This window comes from Saimiri boliviensis, chromosome 15, assembly GCF_048565385.1.
Source record: "Saimiri boliviensis isolate mSaiBol1 chromosome 15, mSaiBol1.pri, whole genome shotgun sequence".
Classification (NCBI taxonomy): domain Eukaryota; kingdom Metazoa; phylum Chordata; class Mammalia; order Primates; family Cebidae; genus Saimiri; species Saimiri boliviensis.
Window position 1 is genome coordinate 5,846,698 of NC_133463.1, and position 21,222 is coordinate 5,867,919.

At 37.8% G+C, this 21,222-nt stretch overlaps 1 protein-coding gene across 1 annotated transcript in view; it reads right to left on the minus strand.

Moving 5' to 3' along the window:
- PXDNL (peroxidasin like) overlaps positions 1-21,222 on the minus strand; it is a 379,412-nt gene that overhangs the window by 204,154 nt on the left and 154,036 nt on the right. Inside the window, exon 3 of the mRNA XM_039464797.2 lies at positions 916-987. Within this exon, the coding sequence (XP_039320731.2) occupies positions 916-987 (72 nt within the window). The remainder of the gene's footprint in view (positions 1-915; positions 988-21,222) is intronic.

Consider the following 21,222-nt stretch of genomic DNA (forward strand, 5'->3'; position numbering starts at 1 on the left):
GAAGACATCTATGTTAGGTTGGGTGTCTCAGCTGAACACAGGAGGCTTTGAGGCTCTTGACCTGGGCTTTAATAGGAATTTCAGTGGTTTGGGAAGTTACTACAGTTGTATAAATTTGGTCAGAGCTAAAGATTGGAATGGTGTCTTCTCTTTTAAAGAATAACTTTTTGCAGTGTGCTTAATTAACCTACAAATGAACAAATTTGTATAAAAATGTTCATTGTCACCTTAACATTGTTTAAAAAGAAAGTTGTAGCACTCACTCTAGCTGAGATAAAAGCCCTTGTAGTCTGTTTCTTCAGCCTCCAACATAGCTGTATCCAATCATGTCCTCCCACATTCAAATTATCAAACACCAATGTTTCTGAGTCCAAACAATGTTTCTGTTTAAAATATCTTTATTCCCGTTTACCAATAATACACAAAAAGCATAACAATTGTCAGTGATCATATTTGTGAGCTAATTTTTCCAAAACTTGGTTCTTACCGAAGTTTATTAAAGTTCCTAACTGTAATATGTTCACTGGCTTTGAAAGTTCTTGGATGAATAAGATGTTGGCATAAAGATTCTTTTGCAAACAGAAATCCCCTTTTTTGGGGTGTATGGAATTTTTTACAATTATGGAGTAATTTGATTTAAATGTGAAATATTGGAAAACTGTTTTGTTTTTATTTTCCTCCAATTTAGAACTTGTGGCAGGAGAAATATGTATAAATAGTCAAATGTCTTCAGATGTACAATCTATTGAAAGCAATAATTTATTGCACTTAAGACATTCATATGTGAGTTTTATATAAAGGTTGAAAGTGCTTCTCAAGAAAGTAAAGAATTATTTTAATTTATAGTAAACACACAAAAAGGCAAAAATAGTCAATCAACACCATAAGCTACTGTTGCTTTTTCTTACAACTTACAGATATAGCAAATTTTCAAGTCCTTCAAAAGCACTTCTGGAAATCCTTCTGATTTGATTGTTGTTCAGCAGACTGAAAAAATAAAACAAACAAATAATTCCTAAATGAGAAACAGATTCTGCAAAACATTAAAATAGTTCTGCTAAGTATAGTGCTTTACACAACACAAAAATATTTGCTTACGTGGTTCACTAAATTTGGAAATTTATACTTTTAATTCCCTATTCAAAAAAGTGATATAAAACATTAATTTGTCACAAAGCCTTTTCAAAAATAATTTATATGTATTAAATTACCCTAAAACAACATTGCAATCCAGGAAGTAAAATGCATGTTTTCCTGAAGCATATCATCTAAAAGGAAAATTATCAACATAGTCATGGTAACAAAGGAACATATTCCTAAACAAACAGATGGAGAGCATTGAACACTCAGGCTTCGGCATCTTCCTTGGAAAAATAAATATCACAGTTATTGGTACACAGTGCACTTTCATTGTGTATTTGTTAAACTGTCAAACCAAGAGTCAATTACACCATAGGAAGTGAGGCTCTTATTATAGTACCATCCAATGGTCCAAAACTGATTTCTAAAAAATCCAGGGAGAAAAATAACAGGTGGCAGAAATAAATTGGATTTGAACAGTAAAACAAGTTACAGAAAAGCACCTTTTAGTAACTTTGAAAGCTTCAGAAAAAGCACTCTGGCAAATGAAAATTACAGATTTTTTTTTCTGGTAGAAACACTTACAATTTCTTTCAAATTTAAATTATTATGGAATGTCTACATATAGAGGGAAAGTCTGCTAATTAGATTGGCACACACATTCCTGAATATCCTATAATGTCTAAAACCCCCAAACCTTCTAAAAATCTACTGCCAAAGTGCAATGCTGCAGGATTCCCTTTTAGTATATTATAAAATATTTGTTTTGTTGGGTTATTTTATGAATAATTAGGAAAACAGAAGTGTTTTGGCCAGTAGAGCAGGCGATTATTTCAGTTATTATGCACAATTTCACAGGCAGCCTAGAGATCCCCAAGCTCATCTGTTTCTAACTGATTCACTGTAGGCCTCACTGTTAAATTCCCCAAGCAGCATCTGAAGTGGCTGATGCCTCACCTATGGCACCAGAGCCATTTCTCACCATTTGTGACTGCCTAGTGTCCTGGCTATGGAAGGCGGAACAACTCATCTACAGCATGCATTGGAGCTGATGCCATACAGAAATAATGTCAGTTTCACCTTCATTTATGAAGCTTAGTTTGGTGGGATACGAAATTCTTGATTGGAATCTCTTTTTTTTAAGAATGCTGAAAATAGGCCCCCAAACTCTCCAGACTTGTAAGGCTGTTAGCCTGATGGGTTTCCCTTTGTATGTGAGTATTTTTAACTTGGGCATTGACTTTTAACTGTCTGGTGATTATATGCCTTGGTGATACTTGTTTTGTATAGTATCTTGCAGGTGTTCTCTAGAGTTTTTGTATCTAGATGTCTACATCTCAAATTAGATTAACGAAGTTTTTAAAATTATTCCCTCAAGTATATTTTCCAGTTATTTGCTTTTTCTCTTTCTCTCTCAGGAATGCCAGTAATTCATAGGTTATTTTGCTTTATGTAATCCCATATTTCTTAAAGACTTCACTTATTTAAATATTTTTAAAACCAGATTATGTTAATCCAAAAGACCAGTCTCCAAGCTCTGACATTCTTTCATCTGCTTAGTCCACTTAAATTTATTATTAAATGAATTTGTTTTTTCTTCATGCATATTTCTTCAAAAAAAAGCAGATTTACATGTGGAATATATGAGTGACAAATCCTAAGACTTTGAAATCCAAATGTTATTTGAAACTTTATTTGAAAGAAAGGTGTAGTTATTCTGAAAATTTATGCTAATGACCATGTGTTTCTTTTTACATAGATTAACTTAAAAAATCCTTTTTATCATATTTTCACTTTGTTGTGTATTTTTCTCTATCAACTTACTAAAAACCCTTTGTAAGCAAAAAAAAAAAAACTTTTGTTTATAATTATTTTTCCAAAGTTTATATAATTTCTACTGTTAGCTTTTATTGTTTGTATTATACAGATGTTTTAAATTTTTATGTAATAAAATTTATTGTTCTTTTTCTTCAGGACGTTGGATTGTGTATCTTACTTAGGTGTTCCTGAATCTAAGAATACATTAAAATTCCCATTTTTTTTTAAGCTTTGTGGTTTCATTTTAATGCTTTAATCTTTGAATTATATTGAGTTAATACTTTTTCCAAATTATTTACATATTATCATTACTATTGACTGATATATTTATAATTTCCCCTCTGATATGCAATATTAATGTAATTATATGCAAATCTCCAGCATGTGTCTGGTTCCCTTTCTAGACATACTACAATGGAAATATTTCCAACATTACTGTTTTTTAATAGTTTACTTTTTATGTAGGGTAGTTTCTGCCCTTCTCTTTCACTTTTTTTATAATTATTTTTAAAGAATGGCCATCAGCACAGCAGGGTGAACATGGCATCTCTATGAGACTATCTCTGCAACTGTCACCTGTCCTCTACCACAGTCATTGACTCTGTCCAGTGACGGCCTTTCTCCATCAGAACACTAGCCCCACACGCTAAAGCCTAAAAATCCACTCCAATTGACATACAAGAAGCGTCTGGTCAGTGGCGTGGAGCCCACACCTGAGATGGACTCACCTGGAGCAATTAAGGAACAATTAGGTTGTGCCTCTGAAGATGTCTGCACACACACAGGGACCAATAGGCAGCCCATTTTCAGTCTCATATTTTGAAAAACGCAGAAAACCGCACATGCAAAAATCTGCACAGATGACTTCTGGTACTTTTCTAAGGTGTCCACGTAAGATCAGCCACAGATAGAAGGGAGGACACAGCCATGTGTGTGGATTTGTCTGACAGAGATCACCAAGGCCTCCTCTGGGAGCAGCCACAATGCCACACTTCCTACGACTTACCTTCAAAAGAGCTTTTCCTTGGGCCAAAAACTAAACTGAAGAAAGTATTTCTAAGGGAAAAAACACAGAAACATAACTAACACACACACACACACACACACACACACACACACACACATACATATTTGCATCCATAGCTATATGTATATCTATGTATATGCAGAGGTCCCTGGGTATCTGTGGGACATTGGTTCAAGGACCTGCCTCTGACACCAAAATTCAAGGATGCTCAATTTCCTTACATAAGGTGGCATAGTATCGGCATATGACCTACATTTGTATGCTTTAAATACTCCTGTTTACTTTACATCATCTCGAGATTACTTCTGTAACTACAATAATGCCTACATATCGCTTCATTCCCATGGATTCAATGTGCTACATGATGTAAAATTTAACTTTTTTTCTGAAAGTTTGTGGGATTTTTTTTCCCACATATTTTAAATCTCAGGTCAGTTGAATCCAAATTTGAAACCCGCAGATATGATGGATTGACCGTACTTTAAATTAGCTCTAGATTATATATAATTTGAGGTAAATGGTATGTATTAAAGAGTTCTTATTCTAAATGGAATTTTTATTTGTATTGTTTTATTGTTGTCTTTTTTTATTATTTTCCTTTAAATATTTTTATCTGTGGTTGGTTGTACTCTGAGAACCAGAACCTGTAGATTCAGTGGACTAGCTGTACTTACATATGTATGTAAAAGAGGAAAAGAGAATTTGAGGATTAGGAGAATACGTTGTTAACAGGGAGACCCTGGGGAAGCATGAGAGGAAGAAATGAAAAACACGATTCCCCAATTTGTCAGTTTGGCCAAATGCCATCCCAACCTTCCTCAGTCTCTGTACAGTAAATACATGCACATGAAATTTTTTAAAAAGTGTAATTTTAATGGACCCATTTCTTAAAATTTGTTGACATTAAAAGATAGAATTTGTTAATGTACATTTGGTCATTTCAATTTGTGGAAGATAAATAGGAGGTAATAAAAAATAATCCAAACAAAAGACAAAAACACTCTGTCAATCGTTTTAATTAACTTCAGATTAGAATTGCATTCTTCAACTGTGAAGCTTTTCTGTTAAATGCCACAAGTGTCTTGGTTGTTTCCCTGCCACAGCAAACAGCAATGCCAAAAAGAATGCTGGATTTCCATCGGGTTTTCATGTGTGCCACATAGTGGCTGGGAAGCTTAGAGAAATATGACTTTGAACAGATACTGATTTCAGGATCAATCAATACCGCATGGAAACGTACTAAACGTTAGTAAGCTGATGCTTTCTAAGTGCTAAGACTTTCTCTCATGTTTAATTGCTAACATTCATTTTTTTCTTTTACAAAATGACTGTAGCAAGTATGCATTATTTTGCATTAAAAAACAATGAAACAAGCACAAGAATTTAAAAACACAAATGACCTATGGGTTTAAGAGATGCCCAGCAGAGCTACTTCTCCCACGGACAATGGAAAGGGAAGAGAAAGCCGAGAAAGAGGTTTTGAGAATCGTCCCTTTTTTTTCCTTCTGCCTGTAATGGAAAACACACCAACACACATGCACGCAGGCACACACGCACGCACTGTGAGGGGTCTTCCATGACCACCTTGCTCCAATACAAGGATTTCCAAGTGGTTATAAAATGTCTTTTGAAGAAAATCCCACCATTCTGAAAGTCGCTGCTGCTTCTCTGACTGCCAACTTGCAGCTCCCTGGTGAGTCATTGTGCGACATAAATGGCCTTCCGAGCCCCCAGGCGCTGCCTGTCCAGCAAGCTGCCAGTCACCCGGGCCTCCAGATGGCAACAGCAGGACTGAAGCCAAAGGGCAAAAACACTAGCGATTACCAGAGCAGAGAATGGGCCAGAAATAGGAAGTACAAACAAAGCAAAGGCAGAAAGGCGAGGGCCTGCAACCTGGGAGTCAGCAGGTGTTGGTATTCGCGAGAAAGTTCTCTTCCTTGGACTTCTATAAACTTAATAGTAAATGAAAAATTGAATAAAAACCCCCTGAATGGACTGACTAGGGGCAGAATGAGGATGCAGCTGCAACCAGGAACCAGGCATCATGGAACTACTAGGAAATTCCTCCAGTAAAGTTTATCTGATTTTATTTATTTATTTTTTTAATTGCATTTTAGGTTTTGGGGTACATGTGAAGAACATGCAAGATTGTCGCATGGCAGTGTGATTTGCTGTCTTCCTCCCCTTTACCTATATCTGGCGTTTCTTCCCATGCTATCCCTGATTTTCAAGAGAAAGGTGCAATAGTCTCCAGCTACCTGCTGCATGGTTCACGTTTTAGTTCTCCTTTCTCAGCTCATGGTGAAGTCAGCCCGAGGGTGCAGAACCTGATAGGTGGCCTCCCACTAGAAATCAGTGTTTGGGGCCTCTGCCAAGGAGGAGCAGGTCTGCAGAAGAATAAACTTGAAATCAAATTCTCTGTGGGAACTGATAATTCCTAAAGAGAAGCAGTGAGGTTCAGTGACTGACATTTCGTGCTCTGTAGTCAGGCAGACTCACGTTTAAATCCCAGATCCAGGTCCACCCTCCTAGCTTGCCAAGTAAGAAACATAATCACACCTTCCTTCCCCGGTACAATTGTTCTGAGTGGTGCCGAGTCTGGACCTTCATGAGAACTCAAAAAATCTTGGTGGCTCTTGTTAAAAGAATGGTAAATCTGCTGGGCTCCGGCATTCATTTATGCAGGCAGATGCTCTAGGACTTCTTGTGTGTTTCAAGAAATATTTCTAGACTTGGAAGCACGGTCCTGAAAGTATGATGTGTAGTGCAGATCAGACCTCTCTTGGGGTTCAGGAAATGATACCCCAAAGTGATGGCCTCCGAAGCAGCCTCAGAAGCACAGTCTCTTTTGCCTCTCGCCTCTCATTCTCCCTCAAGCCTAGCCATTAAAACTAGAATTCTCCTTCCCAAGGTGGACATACATACCAGAACCCCTTTCCCTAAAGTCAGTGATAAACCATAAAAATACTTCTCCAGCCTTCCCTGCCTTTCTATGTTAAGAGCTAGTCATAAAGAAATTCTCTGACCTATTTTGTTTAATGGTAGACCATAAGACCCCCTTTCCGTAAAGGGTCTAGCCCCACACTTTGGAGAAAGGCATGCTGCATGAAGAGGCCAAGAAGAATCTGATCAGAAAGGCCTTGCCAGGTGATATGATTTGGGTCTGTGTCCTTGCCCAAATCTCATCTCCAGTTGTAATTAGCAATGTCGGAGGTGGGGCCTGGTGGGAGGTAATTTGATCATGGCGGTGGATTTCCCCCTCGTTGGTACTCTCGTGATAGTGAGTGAGTGCTTGTGAGAGCCGGTTGTTTAAAAGTCTGTGGCACCTCCCCACTTTCTCTTCCTCCTTCCAGCCACATAAGACACATCTGCTTCCCCGTAGCCTTCCACTATGATTGTAAGTTTCCTGAGGGTTTCCCAGACATGCTTCCCGTACAGCCTGCAGAGCCATGAGCCAATTAAATCTCTTTTCTCTATAAATTGCCCAGTCTCAGATATTCCTTTATAGTAGTGAAAGAACAGACTAATACACTGGATTTCTTCACTGTGTCTGTTAGCATTAGATCATATCCTTTTCATCCAGTCAGATTTCCACCTAGCTGCTCATTCTTCATCAAACCTAGGCATAAAAATAGACAGTTTTCTCTGTATTAGGGGCTTTCATTCTGAAGGCTCCCATATCACGCAAAGCTTTGATTAAATAAATCTGTTCTACTTTTCCCTTCTTAGTCTGTCTTTTGTTACTGGACTATGGGGTCATCGCCCTTATGATGGGTGAGGAAAGGCATCACACCATTTTGTCCTCATATCTCAAAAATTTTGTTGTAAGAAACCTATTTTTAAAAGAATGTCTGAAAATACAGTTTTGAACAAAATGAAGGTGTTTTAAAAACAAATTTGGATAAAATTTGTCAACAAATTGAGAATAAGATCAAAGGCCAGATAAAATATATTGGCCATATTTTTTAGATATCCCAAAGGAATCTTCTATATTTTGAAGGTTTCACAAATTCCTTGAATTCTGAAAGGTTAAAAAGGCCTCAATACGTGAGATGGAAGATAAAGAAGTTTCCAAATCTGCTGTATACCACAGTGGAGCCTATTCCTAGTGTGATTTTAGGTAACGCATGGTTAATATTTTCCCTGAATTTCTTGCCTATTACTGACTCTTTTTTTGGAATTCCAGATATTACAGAAGCCTAATTCACTGTGTGCGCATGGCATTTGTATATTTCCAGGTGAGACTTTCTAACAACTCAACCACTTTATAGTTACAAAAATAGTCTTTTCTGACAAATGAATACATTCCTTTTGTGCACTTCCTCAGGACAATATATTGTCGTCTTTGTAATCTGCTAAAAATACGAGAATTAGATTGCTAAATAGCAATGCTGTTTACCCTTTAAGAGTTTAATAATAGATTGATTCATGAGTCATAGTTTTTGTAATATTACTAATATACTATGAAATAAAGATAAACTACTTTCCATCTTGCTAATTCCTCCCTTTAAAAATTGGTAGGAGTATGTATTAAGTATATCTGTATTCAAATGAATTTTATAAATATTACACTCAAATTTTCTCTGCTCCCATACATAAGGATATATTACAAATATCTACACATCCTAAAATTCCTACTCATCTGTAGGTCCTAGAACAGTGGTTGATTGCTTCCTAGTAATGCACAAACATGTATTCTGTATACTATAAACGGAATACCAAAAGTTGGATTATAAAACTATAAAGCGTTTAAAAATAACTGCCTGTTATAGGTTGGTATAATTAAAATATTGCTGAGAAAACCTTCAATCATTTATATAAAATAACATTACAAAAGAATGTTCGTGTGTGTGTGTGTGTGTGTACAGCAACAGCATTACATAGTGCAGCAGAAATTCAGACTTTCAAGGATATGGTGGACCGAATTTTAAGATGCCAGAGCCCAGGTTCTATTCCTCAAGAACGGGACTTTGAATAGAAAGAGATATCACACCTGTGACTATGATACCCTTATATACATAAAAGTAATTTTGCAGGCCAGATGTGGTGGCTCACACCTGTAATCCCAACACTCTGAGAGGCTGAGGTGGGCTGATCGTTTGAGCCCAGGAGTTTGAGATCAGCCTGGGCAATATGGCAAAACCTTGTCTCTACAAAAAAAAAAAAAAAAAAAATACAAAAATTAGCTAGGCATGGGGACTTGCGCCTGTCATCCTAGCTACTCAGGAGACCGAGGGGGGAGGATCACATTAGCCCAAGAAGCAGAGGCCGAGTTACAGTGAGCAGAGATTATGCCATTGCACTCCAGCTGTGACAGAGTGGGACCTTGTCTCAAAAAAAAAAAAAAAAAAAAAAAGGTAATTTTGCAGATGTAGTTAAGTTTACTAATCAGTTGCCTGATGATCTGGGTCGTTTTGGTTTAATCTCAGCAGCCCTTTAAAAGTAGAACATTTTCTCTGCTTCTGGTAGAAAGGGAAGTCGTAGAGATTCAAAACCTAAAAAGGATTTAGTGGGCCTTTGCTGGTTTTCCAGACGCAGGGGCCACCAGCCAGGACCAAAGTAGGGCCTCTGGTAGCTGAGAATAACCCCACCCACTGGCCGGCAAGGAAACAGGAAGCTCAGATCCACAGTTCCAAGAACTGAACCTTGCCAATGATCTGAATGAGCCTGAGGTGGACGTTTCCCCAAAGCCTCCAGGTGAGGCCCAACCACAGACTCCATGACGAGAGTTGAAGCTGCCAGACTTTGAGCCAGCGGAACCGTGAACGAATACGTGGGCAGTGCTTTAAGCCACTAGGTGTGTGGGAATTTGCTATGCTGACATAGAAAATTAGTACAGAGGAATATTCTATAAATGCCTGAAAATCTGCAATATAACAAGGTATAAATTAAGCAATGTGGATTAATATTAGAAATCACCTAGAGTAACGCTTAACACATTTTTATTATGATGTATTAACATTTAAGAAGCAGAAACCAAAGGGACCGCATCGTAACCTAATGGCCACGAACAACCAGATGATGGATAAGGACGTTAGGAAAGCTGGTGCTGCTGCCAAGTGATTGGTATAAGTAGCCCACCTGGGCTCAGTTTCTTCCGCAAGGAGTTAAGTGCACTAAATTATTTCTAACAATTAATGAAGAGTAAGCCAAGTCTCCGTGTTCTGAAGGCACCTACCCAGGGCCCACTCTGGCCCCGGCTCCTGCGCTCATTCTGCCCTGCCTGCCCGCTGGGCCACACTCACTGGGCCCAGCTCACCCCCACATGGAACAGACTGGGGGTGCTCACCAGCTCAGCAGTTTCACATCCATGTCTGAGTGAAAAGACAAGGGGAAACGCTGCCTGCCCCAGGACATGTGCCTGCTCAAAACCTAGTCTGCTTAGTACAACGCCTCTATTGTTTCTCTAATAAGAAGTCCAGGGGCGTCTATACTTCCTGGTTTGAAATCTCAATTCTCAGTTTTTGTTAGGCTGTATCTTCTAACCGCGCTTCCCAAAGGGCCTCTTTCCTTGTCCTCTCTCTGGCTACAGCCTCTAAGACAGAAAGATTCCACCTCTGCTGGAGGAAGCGATTCCCCAAGGCAGAGGGCAGAGGCGGAGAGCAGCACTCTGGGCCCGGCTTGTTTAGGTCTGATGTCAGCACCACCCCTAAGCTAGCCTTGCTTCACCCAACCTTGCAGTGCCTCAGTTTCTCCAGTGGGTAATAGTAGTACCACAAGGAACTGTTAGAAAGATCACATGAATTGTGTATACGGAGCACTTAGAAGAGGTGGTGATAAGCGTCACGAAGCCTTTCGTATTCTGTTACTCCAGGCTGTTTCTCTCTCCACCTAGAAGCGCACGCGCAGGCCTGTGCCTGAGCACCAGCATGAGTGCATATTTAGCACATTATCGATATGAGCATGTAATTACGCATTTTCTGCCCTCCTACATTGTGTGGAAGGTGTTGGAGGGCTTTTTATCTTTCACTGGGACCATCCGCAGCCCGCAGCAGACCCGTGGGCACAGCAGCGGCTCCGCGAGTGCTGTCTGCAGGACCACGTGCGCACAGCGCAGCTGGCTGTGGTGTTCCTTCCTTTCTCGCAGTTATTTTCATTCTTCTGCTGCTTTGAAAAAAGGGACGCCATAAAGTTTGTTTAAAGTATGTGAAACTAGCGAGCAGGATGGATCCACAAGGCAGGCACGGTGACTCACACCTGCGGTCTCAGCACTCTGAGAGGCCGAGGTGGGGGGCTCACTTGAGCCCAGGAGTTGGAGACCAGCCTGGTCAGCATAGGAAGATCTTCATCTCTACAAAAAACGTAAAATTTAACCTGGTGTGGTGGTATGTGCCTGTAGTCCCGGCTATTTGGGAGGCTGAGGAAGTAGGATTGCTTGAGCCTGGGAGGTCAAGGCTACAAGCAGCTGTGAGCATACCACGGCACACCAGCCTGGTCCCTGTCTCGAAAAAGAAAATCCACACAGAGAAAATACCTCCTTCTTCCTCGTCGGAATCCTATCTGCCCCCAGAGCATAAAGTCAGCCAGTAGTGACTCTGAAGATGCACCTGTCCCCAGATACCGTGGAGCCAAAGGACCACAGACCACTGGCAACAGAGGTCTCCAAACCGTATGCTATTTACCTTGCTGTGTAGCGCCAGGCCAGACCTTGCCAGCAGAAATTCATCCGACCCAAGGTAGGGAGAAAATACAACAGTAAGTCGGGTGTTGCGCTGTTTTCTACTTTAACCACGAGATAAGTACTTATTAACAAAATTGTTCTGGTACTATTACCTTTGAATGCACCGTTTTCACATGATTACTACTAATAGTATTCTTATTGCAGTCATTTCATGTTGTACCATAGGAAATATTTACATTTGTTCTCATAGTCTGTTATAGCTGTTTAATAGAAATAATATTTTCAAAAAAAACCATCACACACTATAAATAATCACAAATATAATTGCCAACCATAAAAATAAAGAAATCAAATGGAAAGTGTTTAGAGCTTATTCTACCTTAGCATGTCTTTCTGATTATACATTATATATATATATATATTTATATATATATATGCCTTACCCATCTATTATTGTACAGATGTTTTATTAATAAGGCTTACATGTTACATAATCATAATTCTAAATGTTAAATAGTTAACCCCTAAATTATGAGTTTTCAATAATTTAAAATTGTTTATAGTTATTATGAGACGTTATCTACCATGTTCAAGACGTATTCCTAAGTCCTCAGGGATATAAAGATAGTAAAATACAGACCATGAAAACCTGAAAAGCTACTGAAGGTACCTGAAAAGGTAGCTACACAATAGAGAGAGCATTGACTTCGGAGTCTGAGTGATAGGTCACACGGCGCATAAGCTCTTGCGTAAGCCACGCAACTTCTGCTCCCAGGGAAAATGCTGACTTTATCAGAAACTTTGTTAGCATCCTTAAGATGCTAAAGACAAAAGCAAGCTAAGACTCTTTCATCCATAGGGAAAAACGTGATGTATGATTTTAAAATATTACTCTCAAATGATGTAGCACCCCTGTGACTTCTAAACATCACCACTATCAAATTAGTACATAGAATAATCCTCAATCCGCAATCCCAAGCGGGTCAAATCACACTGACTGATTTCGTCATTGTATGTATAACCACCTGCAGAGACTCTTTAAGATTCATTTAAATTGAAAACCGGTATAAAATATAAAATACACGATAATTTCTTTCTCCTAGAGAAAAATCTATACAGACTGGGCCAGATGTCAGGGTTCAAATTTCATGCCATGGTCTGGAGGGATAGCGGGAAGACAAGTAAACATTTTGATCAGAACATGGTAGCACCAGAATTGCTTAAAGGAAAAACTAAGTTGGCAAGTTGGAAAGAACAAAGTAGAAAATTACAGCCACACAGTTGAAAAAGAGAGAGAAACTAAAATCGACATTGAACTTATTTCCTGGCTGGAGCTCATTAATTGCCTCTCTTTAAAATATTTATTTAAAATAGATTTTTTTTGGTACTCTGTGATCTGGCATTCTCTCTCTCTCTCTCTCTCTCTCTCTCTCTCTCTCTCTCTCTTCTTATTCTTCATAATCGGACTTACTTAACAGCCAAGGGAAGATTTAAAGGTTTCCTCTGAGCCTTCTCAAAATAATGAGCAAATTAGGATTTCATTGTGTCATACCAGGAATGTTATTTTACATACAAATGTCTGTCATAAAGCAATAATCTAAAGACTCAACAAAAAATGTAATTTTAAAACCTAACTTTATTTATATGCTAAAAATGTGCTAATCACCACCATCAAATGACCTGAATTAATGAGGAAGCAATCACAAAAATTATTTTGTAATAGATAATAATGAGAATGAACACTTAGATAATACTTGCTATGCACCAGCCTGTTCTAATAGTTCTCTATCTACCTGCTTACCTGTCTATAGCTACCTTATACTGTGACAACCTTCAGTGGCTTTTATTCTATCTGGTGTATGAATATAAAAATCACAGTTTGGTTATGACAAGTAAATCATTCTCTATCTCATTCCATGCTTCTATAACATGATGTGGTAATGAGAGTGCACTGATGGCAACAGCTGTCACTTGTGGTGGTGACATTTCCAGTTTGGCTGACTCGCAGGGGGCCCCGTCTTTCTTTAATTTTTTGTGTGTACATTCAACTGCCGCCTCTGCTCTCCTCACAGCTTTCCCAGGCAGCAGGTATGTGCCCTGTTTGGAGCCTCCAAACAAATACCCAAGCTTGCTGCCCTCAGTTTTTACCTAACAGCGCCTGGCACAGGTGAACTTAGTTAAGTCAGCAAGCATTCAAGAGTGGACCCAGAAAAATGTGAATACAACTTCTTTCAAAAGTCAATGAGCTCATCAATGTGACCCAAAGAGGCAATTTCTATTTTGACAAATATTTAAATACTGAAATCAGTAAACCTAGTAAAACATTAATATAACTTCACATGCAAGCCAATTAGTTCCTTATTACGAACCAAAGAGGGGAATTTTTGTTATAAAGTATAAGGGGTGAGTGATAGCAGAAAGAATCAAAGCTTTCACTGGGCAGCCTTAGATGTCTGTTCACGTTAGCTGTGGGTTCTTGAGGTGGTCCGGTCATACTTATATTGAATTTATATTTTCTCATAATTGAGATTAACAGACTTACAGGAGCACATTTAATAAGTTTTTTTAACTCAACAAAGCATGTATCTTTATTGGACTAGATATTTTTTATTTTGATAATCATAAATGGTATATTTTCCTGAAACAAATTAATCATGAACCACGTGTAAAGCAGCAAGCCAGTTGTACTTTTAGGAGTACAATTAAATTGTTCTATGACTTTGCTTTCAGCGATTCTGGATAAATGTTAATACTAACAGGTCACCAGTGGTTACCAAGTTAAAAAGATAAAATTCAAAGCAGAGCCTCCAAAAGACACTTAGAAAAATTAATAGGTGAGATTTAATGGGAAGTCAGCTATTTGTAATCACTTGCTTATGACCAATTTATCGAAAATTTAAAAAATCTTAACCTTCATTGGGCAATTTATGATCATGTGGTCAAGGAAAACACACCGAATATCAACTGTGCACTACCAGACATATACCTTCATTGCATTACATTACAGTGGCAGGAAACAGAAGATAAAATGTCAGTAATAAAAAATACAAGAAGAGGAGAGGTCAGCAAACATGGAATAGTAAGTAGCGCCAAGGAGTCCTCAGAGAAACATTAAAATATCAAGCGGTAATTGTCAAAACCAACTTCGACGGAACTGTAGAAAAGTTAAAGGTTTACGGCAACAAAGCAAAGGCTGAATCAAGAAAAAGACAGCTTAGAGATTGTGAGAGAGTTTTGTGGCATTTTCACTTGCCCTTTCCTCACCCCCATTCTGGGTTCAAAGGTGGTCTTGAAATTGGCAGTCCTGGATCCTGGGTTGGGGTTCTGGAGGGAGCAAAGCAGACTTCATTCTCAGAGAATTCTCAAAGTATTTGTCCATTCGAACCCGTCCGCTGACTGCCTGAAAGCCTGAGACAAGGTGCTTGTCTTCATTTCACTGGACTTAGAGTTCTCTCAGGGAAGAAGAGCCCCAGCCGTTCCTCAAAACCATGCTGAAGCCAAAAATCGACTCACAGACATGTGGGCACCAGATTAAAGTGTAGGCAAATAACAGAGCCGCAAAACCTCGGAGGAAAAGTTGAGGAAAGGGTTTCTTCAGAAAATTAGGATATTCAAAAGTGGCTGTGTACACTGGGAAATTTAGAAAGCCACAAGCATACCCAGAACTGAACCCAGGCTCAGAAAAAACCCGAGAAAACCCTGTGTGTATTTTTTGACTGATCTCTTGGTTCCACACAAGCAGAAAGTAAAGACTGAGACAGAGTTGTAAATGGTCTGGCGAAGTGGTGAAGGAGTCCCCAGGAACAAGTCAATCTACAAGCTTTCAGAGAGGCTTCTCTCTCTTCTTTCTTTCCTTCTTTTCTTTTCTTTCTTTCTGTCTTTATCCCTCTCTGTTTTCTTTTTCTTTCTTTTTTCTTTTTCTTTTTTTTTGTTTTTTGAGATGGAATCTCGCTCTGTCACCTAGGCTGGAGTACAGTGGCACAATCTCAATTCACTACAACCTCTGCCTCTAGGGTTCAAGCAATTCTCCTGCCTCAGTCTCCTGAGTAGCTGGGACTACAGGCACACACCACCATGCATGGCTAATTTTTATATTTTTAGTAGAGACAGGGTTTTGCCATGTTGGCCAGACTGATCTTGATTTCTTGACCTGTGATCCACCTGCCTCAGCCTCCCAAAGTGCTGGAATTACAGGTATGAGCCAACACACCCAGCCTGTGTTTTCTTTTTGTATTTTTCATTTTGATTCCTGGCATTAGGGAAATCTCTGCCAAAATTCTAGCTGAACACAAGCAAAAAGAACAGTCTTCAGAGCCTATGTGTAACAGAAAGTAGACTTTACAAAAAATAGTTTAGAAAAGTCACTAGCAGTTATCAGCTACAGACCACAGCAATCAAAAACAAATCTTGAAGAGGGGGAAAAAGAACCTAACTTCCAGAGTGACCATATTATCTATTCAAAATATCCAAGCGGCTATGAAACTTGCAAAGAAGCAAAAAAGTCTGTCCAATTCACAAAAAGTACTAATGAAAATTGCCTGTCATGAAACCAACACAAACATAGAACCAACTAGACAAAGACTTTGAAATCAACTGTCTTAAATATGATTTGAAAAAGCTAAAAGAAACCATGGACAAAGAGATAAAGGAAACTGGGAGAACAATGTATTAACACATAGAGAATATTCATAGAGAAACAGAAATTATGTAAAGGAAGCAGACATAGTGGAGATGAAAAATATAAAAAGACATATTGTAACTCAGAAATACAATAGCACAAATGAAAGACTCACTAGAGAGTTTCCATAGCATACATTTGAGAAGGCAAAAGAAAGAATCAGCACTCTGGAAGATATGCCAACTGAAAATATCCAGCCTAAGGAGCAGAAAGCAAAAAGAATGAAGAAAAATGAACAGCACCTAGGAGACTGTGGGACACTGTCAAGCATGTTAACACACACATAAATGAGAAATCCCAAAAGAAAGAGAGAGAAGTGAAGAAAAATAAAGAATGCTTGAAGAAATAGTAGACAAATTTTTTCCAAATTTGATAAAAGATAAGAATTGGAACATGCAAGATGTTCAGTGAACTCCAAGAAAGATAAATGCAAAAGATCCGCAGAGAGACAAATTATTATCAAATTGACAATAGCAAAAACAAGAGAGTGTTTGAAGCCTTAAAAGAGAAGGAACTTGTCACGTACAAGGGATCCACAGTAAGACTAACAGCAGATTTATCATCAGAAACCATAGGGACAAGAAGGAAATAGAATGATATTTTAAAGTTCTGAAAATGTTTAAAACTGTCAACAAAAGTCTTTTACATCTGGCAAACCCATCCCGAAATAATGAATAATAAAATGGCATACTGCCCAATGCTATTTACAAATTCAATGCTATTTCTAGTAAACTACAAATCACATTTTTTACAGATTTTGAAAAATCTGTTTTAAAATTAATATGGAATCAAAACTAAGAAAACCCATATAGCCAAGGCAATCTTAAGCAAAAAGAACAAAACTGGCTCTGGCTTTGTTCTTTTCGCTTAAGACTTCTTTGGCTATTTGGGCTTTCATTTGGTTCTGTATTAATTTTAGAATAATTTTTTCCAATCCTGTGAAAAATGGCATTGGTAGTTTGATAGGAATAGTACTGAATCTGTAGATTGCTTTGGGTTGCATGGCCATTTTAATAATACTGATTCTTTCAGTCCATGAGCATGAACTGTTTTCCATTGGTTTGTGTCATCTCTGATTTCTCTGAGCAGTGTTTTGTAGTTTTCCTTACAGATCTCTTTCATCTCTTCAGCTAGATGTATGCCTACATATTTTTTTGTGTGGCTATTGATAATAAGATTGCATTCTTGATTTGGCTTTCTGTTTGAACATTATTTGTGTATAGAAATGATATTGATTTATGTACATTGACTTTGTATCGTGAAACCTTACTGAAGTCATTTATCAGTTCCATGAATCTTTTGGTGGAATCTTTAAGGTTTTCTAGTATAGAATCATATTGTCAGTGAAGAGGAATACTTTGACTTCTTCTTTTTCTATTTGGAAGGATTTTGTTCCTTCCTCTAGCCTGATTTCTCTATATAGGACTTTCGGTACTATGTTGAATAGGAGTGATGAGAATGGGTGTCCTGTCTTCTAGTTTTTAAGGAGAATGCTTCTAGTTTTTGTCCATTCATTATGATGTTGACTGACAATACACTCTAAATAGCAAGTGAGTCAGAGAAGAAATTGTGAGGGAAATTTAAAAACAATTAGGACAAATGAAAACAAAAATACAATATACCAAAACTTATGGGATGCAGTGAAAGTGGTGCTCAGAGAGAAATTGATAACTGTAAAGTCCTTCATTTTCAAAAAGTAGATCTTCTATCAACAAACTAACTTTACATCTGAAGAAAAACAAGCTAAATACAAAGCAACCAGAAGAAATAAAACTAAGATTAAAGTGGAGATAAGTAAAATGGAGAATAGAAAAACATAAATAGAGTCAACGAAACCAAAACTTGGTTCTTTGAACAGATCAATAAAATTTAAAAAACGTTAGTTAGGCTAACCATGAGAACAAGAGAATAAAAACTGATGATAATATTACTGACTTTATGAAAAGAGATACATAAAATAGAAGAGAGTACTAGAAAAATTGTACACCAACAAATTAGATAATCTAGATAAAATGAAGAAATTACTAGAAATAGGCAAATTACAAAAACTGTCTCCAAAAAAAGTAGAAAATCTGGGACAGGGAAGGAGTACTCTTTAAGTGATTGAATCAACAATCAAAAACTTCACAACAAAGAAAAGCTCAAGACCAAATAGTTCCACTGGTAAATTTTATCACATATTTAAAGAATTAATAGCACCTCTTCTCAAACTTTTCCAAAAAATAGAAGAGGAAGGAACACTTCTTAACTCACTCTATGAGTTCAGTGTTAGCCTGCTACTAAACATAGACAAGGCACCACAAGAGAAGAAAACACGGACCAATATCCTTTAATAATATTGATGCACACTTTTTTAACAAAAACCTGAAAATTTGAATAAATTTACAATTTACATACAAATGAATAAAATAACCATTATTCACCAGGATCAAGTAGATTTAACCCAAGAACACAAGTATAGTTTAACGTAAGAAAATTAATCAATGTTACACACCACGTTAATGGAATAATGGGGCAGAAAACAAAATCCTATTCAATGACACATAAAAAGTATTTGATGAAATTCAACACCATCTTATAATAAAAAAAGAGTACCCAAAAAGAAGTAATGGAAGGAAATTTCTGAACATAATAAATGACATTTATTTTTTAAAAAACCCAATGATAACATTATACTTAATGGTGAAAGACTGGATGAAACCTTTCCCCTAAGATCAGGAACATGACGAAGAGGCCTGCTTTCATCACTACTACTTAACACTATATTAGAAATTCTAGCCAGAGCAGTTGGGCAATAAAAAGATATACAGACATACACACTGGAAAGGAAGAAGTAAAACTATCTCTATTCTCAGATGGCATAATGTGTATCTAGAAAATCGCAAAGATTTCATAAAATAACTACTATATATAATAAATAAATTTATCATAGGTGCAGGTACAAGGTCAGCATGCAAAAATCATCTGTGTTCTATACATCAGCAAATAATCTATAAAGGAAATTAAGAAAACAATTATATTTATAGTAGTATCAAAAAGAATAAAATATCTAGAAATAAATTTAACTGAGGTAAAGGCTCTTACATTAAAAACGGCAGGGAGAGAGATCCAAGATGGCTGATCACTAGCAGCTCGGGATTGTAGCTCCCACTGAAAACGCAAAGAATGAGAGGACGCCACACCTTCACATGAATTCTTGTTGCTCACGCACCAGGAGATTCCCAGCGGAGGAGCCCCACAGGCCGCCAGCGCGACTCTTGTGACCGGCGAGGCGGTTTTGCCGGCGCCTCGGAGCGTCGGTTCTTGGTGCAGAGTCAGAGAAGCCCCATCAATCTTAACGCTGCTGATTGAGTCTGCGCAGTGGGTTGCTCAGATTTCGGCGCTGAGAATCAATAAGTCGGACGTCCACTCAGAAACCCAATTACAAAGACGGTAATTATAAAGACCACAGATGGATAAATCTACAATGAAGGGAAGAAAACAGTCAAAAAAGGCTGAGAATACCCAAGATCAGAACGCCTCTTCCTCAGCAGGGGATCCCAGTTCCTCATCAGCAACGAAACAAGGCTTGATGGAGAACGAGTGTGTTCCAATTACAGAAGCAGGCTTCAAAACGTGGATAATGAGAAACTTCTGTGAATTAAAAGAACTTGTTCTAACACAATCTAAAGAAACTAAAAACTTTGAAAAAAGGTTTGACGAAATGTCAACAAGAATACAAAATTTAGAGAGGAAAATAAGTGAATTGATGGGGCTGAAAAGCACAATACGAGAACTACGTGAAGTATGCACAAGTTTTAACAGCCGAATTGATCAAGCAGAAGAAAGGATATCAGAGGTCGAAGACCAACTCAACGAAATAAAACTAGAAGACAAGATTAGAGAAAAAAGGATAAAAAGGAATGAGCAAAGTCTCCAAGAAATATGGGACTATGTGAAAAGACCTAATCTACGCTTGATAGGTGTACCTGAATGTGACGAAGAGAATGAATCCAAGCTGGAAAATACGCTTCAGGATATTATTCAGGAAAATTTTCCCAACTTAGTAAGGCAGGATAATATTCAACTCCGGGTAATACAGAGAACACCACAAAGATATTCCTCAAGAAGAGCAACTCCAAGGCACATAATCGTCAAATTCACCAGGGTTGAAATGAAGGAGAAAATACTAAGGGCAGCCAGAGAGAAAGGTCAGGTTACCCACAAAGGGAAGCCTATCAGACTCACAGCAGATCTCTCAGCAGAAACCCTACAAGCCAGAAGAGAGTGGGGACCAATATTCAACATCCCCAAAGAAAAGAACTTTCAACCAAGAATTTCACATCCAGCCAAACTAAGCTTCATAAGTGAAGGAAAAATAAAGTTTTTTGTGAACAAGCAAGCACTCAGAGAATTCATCACCACCAGGCCTGCTTTACAAGAGCTTCTGAAAGAACCACTACACATAGAAAGGAACAAACAGTATCAGCCTTTCTAAAAAATACCAAAAAGTAAAGAACATCAATATAATGAAGAATTTACATCAACTAATGGGCAAAATAGCCAGCTAATATTAAATGACAGTATTAAACTCACATATATCATTATTAATTCTAAATTTAAATTGACTAAATTCCCCAATTCAAAGACAGACAGGCAATTTGGACAAAAAACTAAAACTGTATGCTGCATCCAGACCCATCTCACATTCAAGGATACACAAAGACTCAATACAAGGGATGGAGAGAGACTTACCAACCAACCAGAGAGCAAAAATAAATAAATAAAAAGCAGAAGTTACAATTTTTGCCTCTGATAAAATAGTATTTAAAGCAACAAAGATCAAAAGAAGCAAAGAAGGACATTATATAATGATAAAAGAATCAATGCAACAACAAGAAGAGTTAAAGGTCCTAAATATATATGCACCCAATACAGGAATACCCAGACATACAAGACTTATAAAGAGACTTAGACTCCCAAACAATAATAGTGGGAGACTTCAACATTAATATTGGA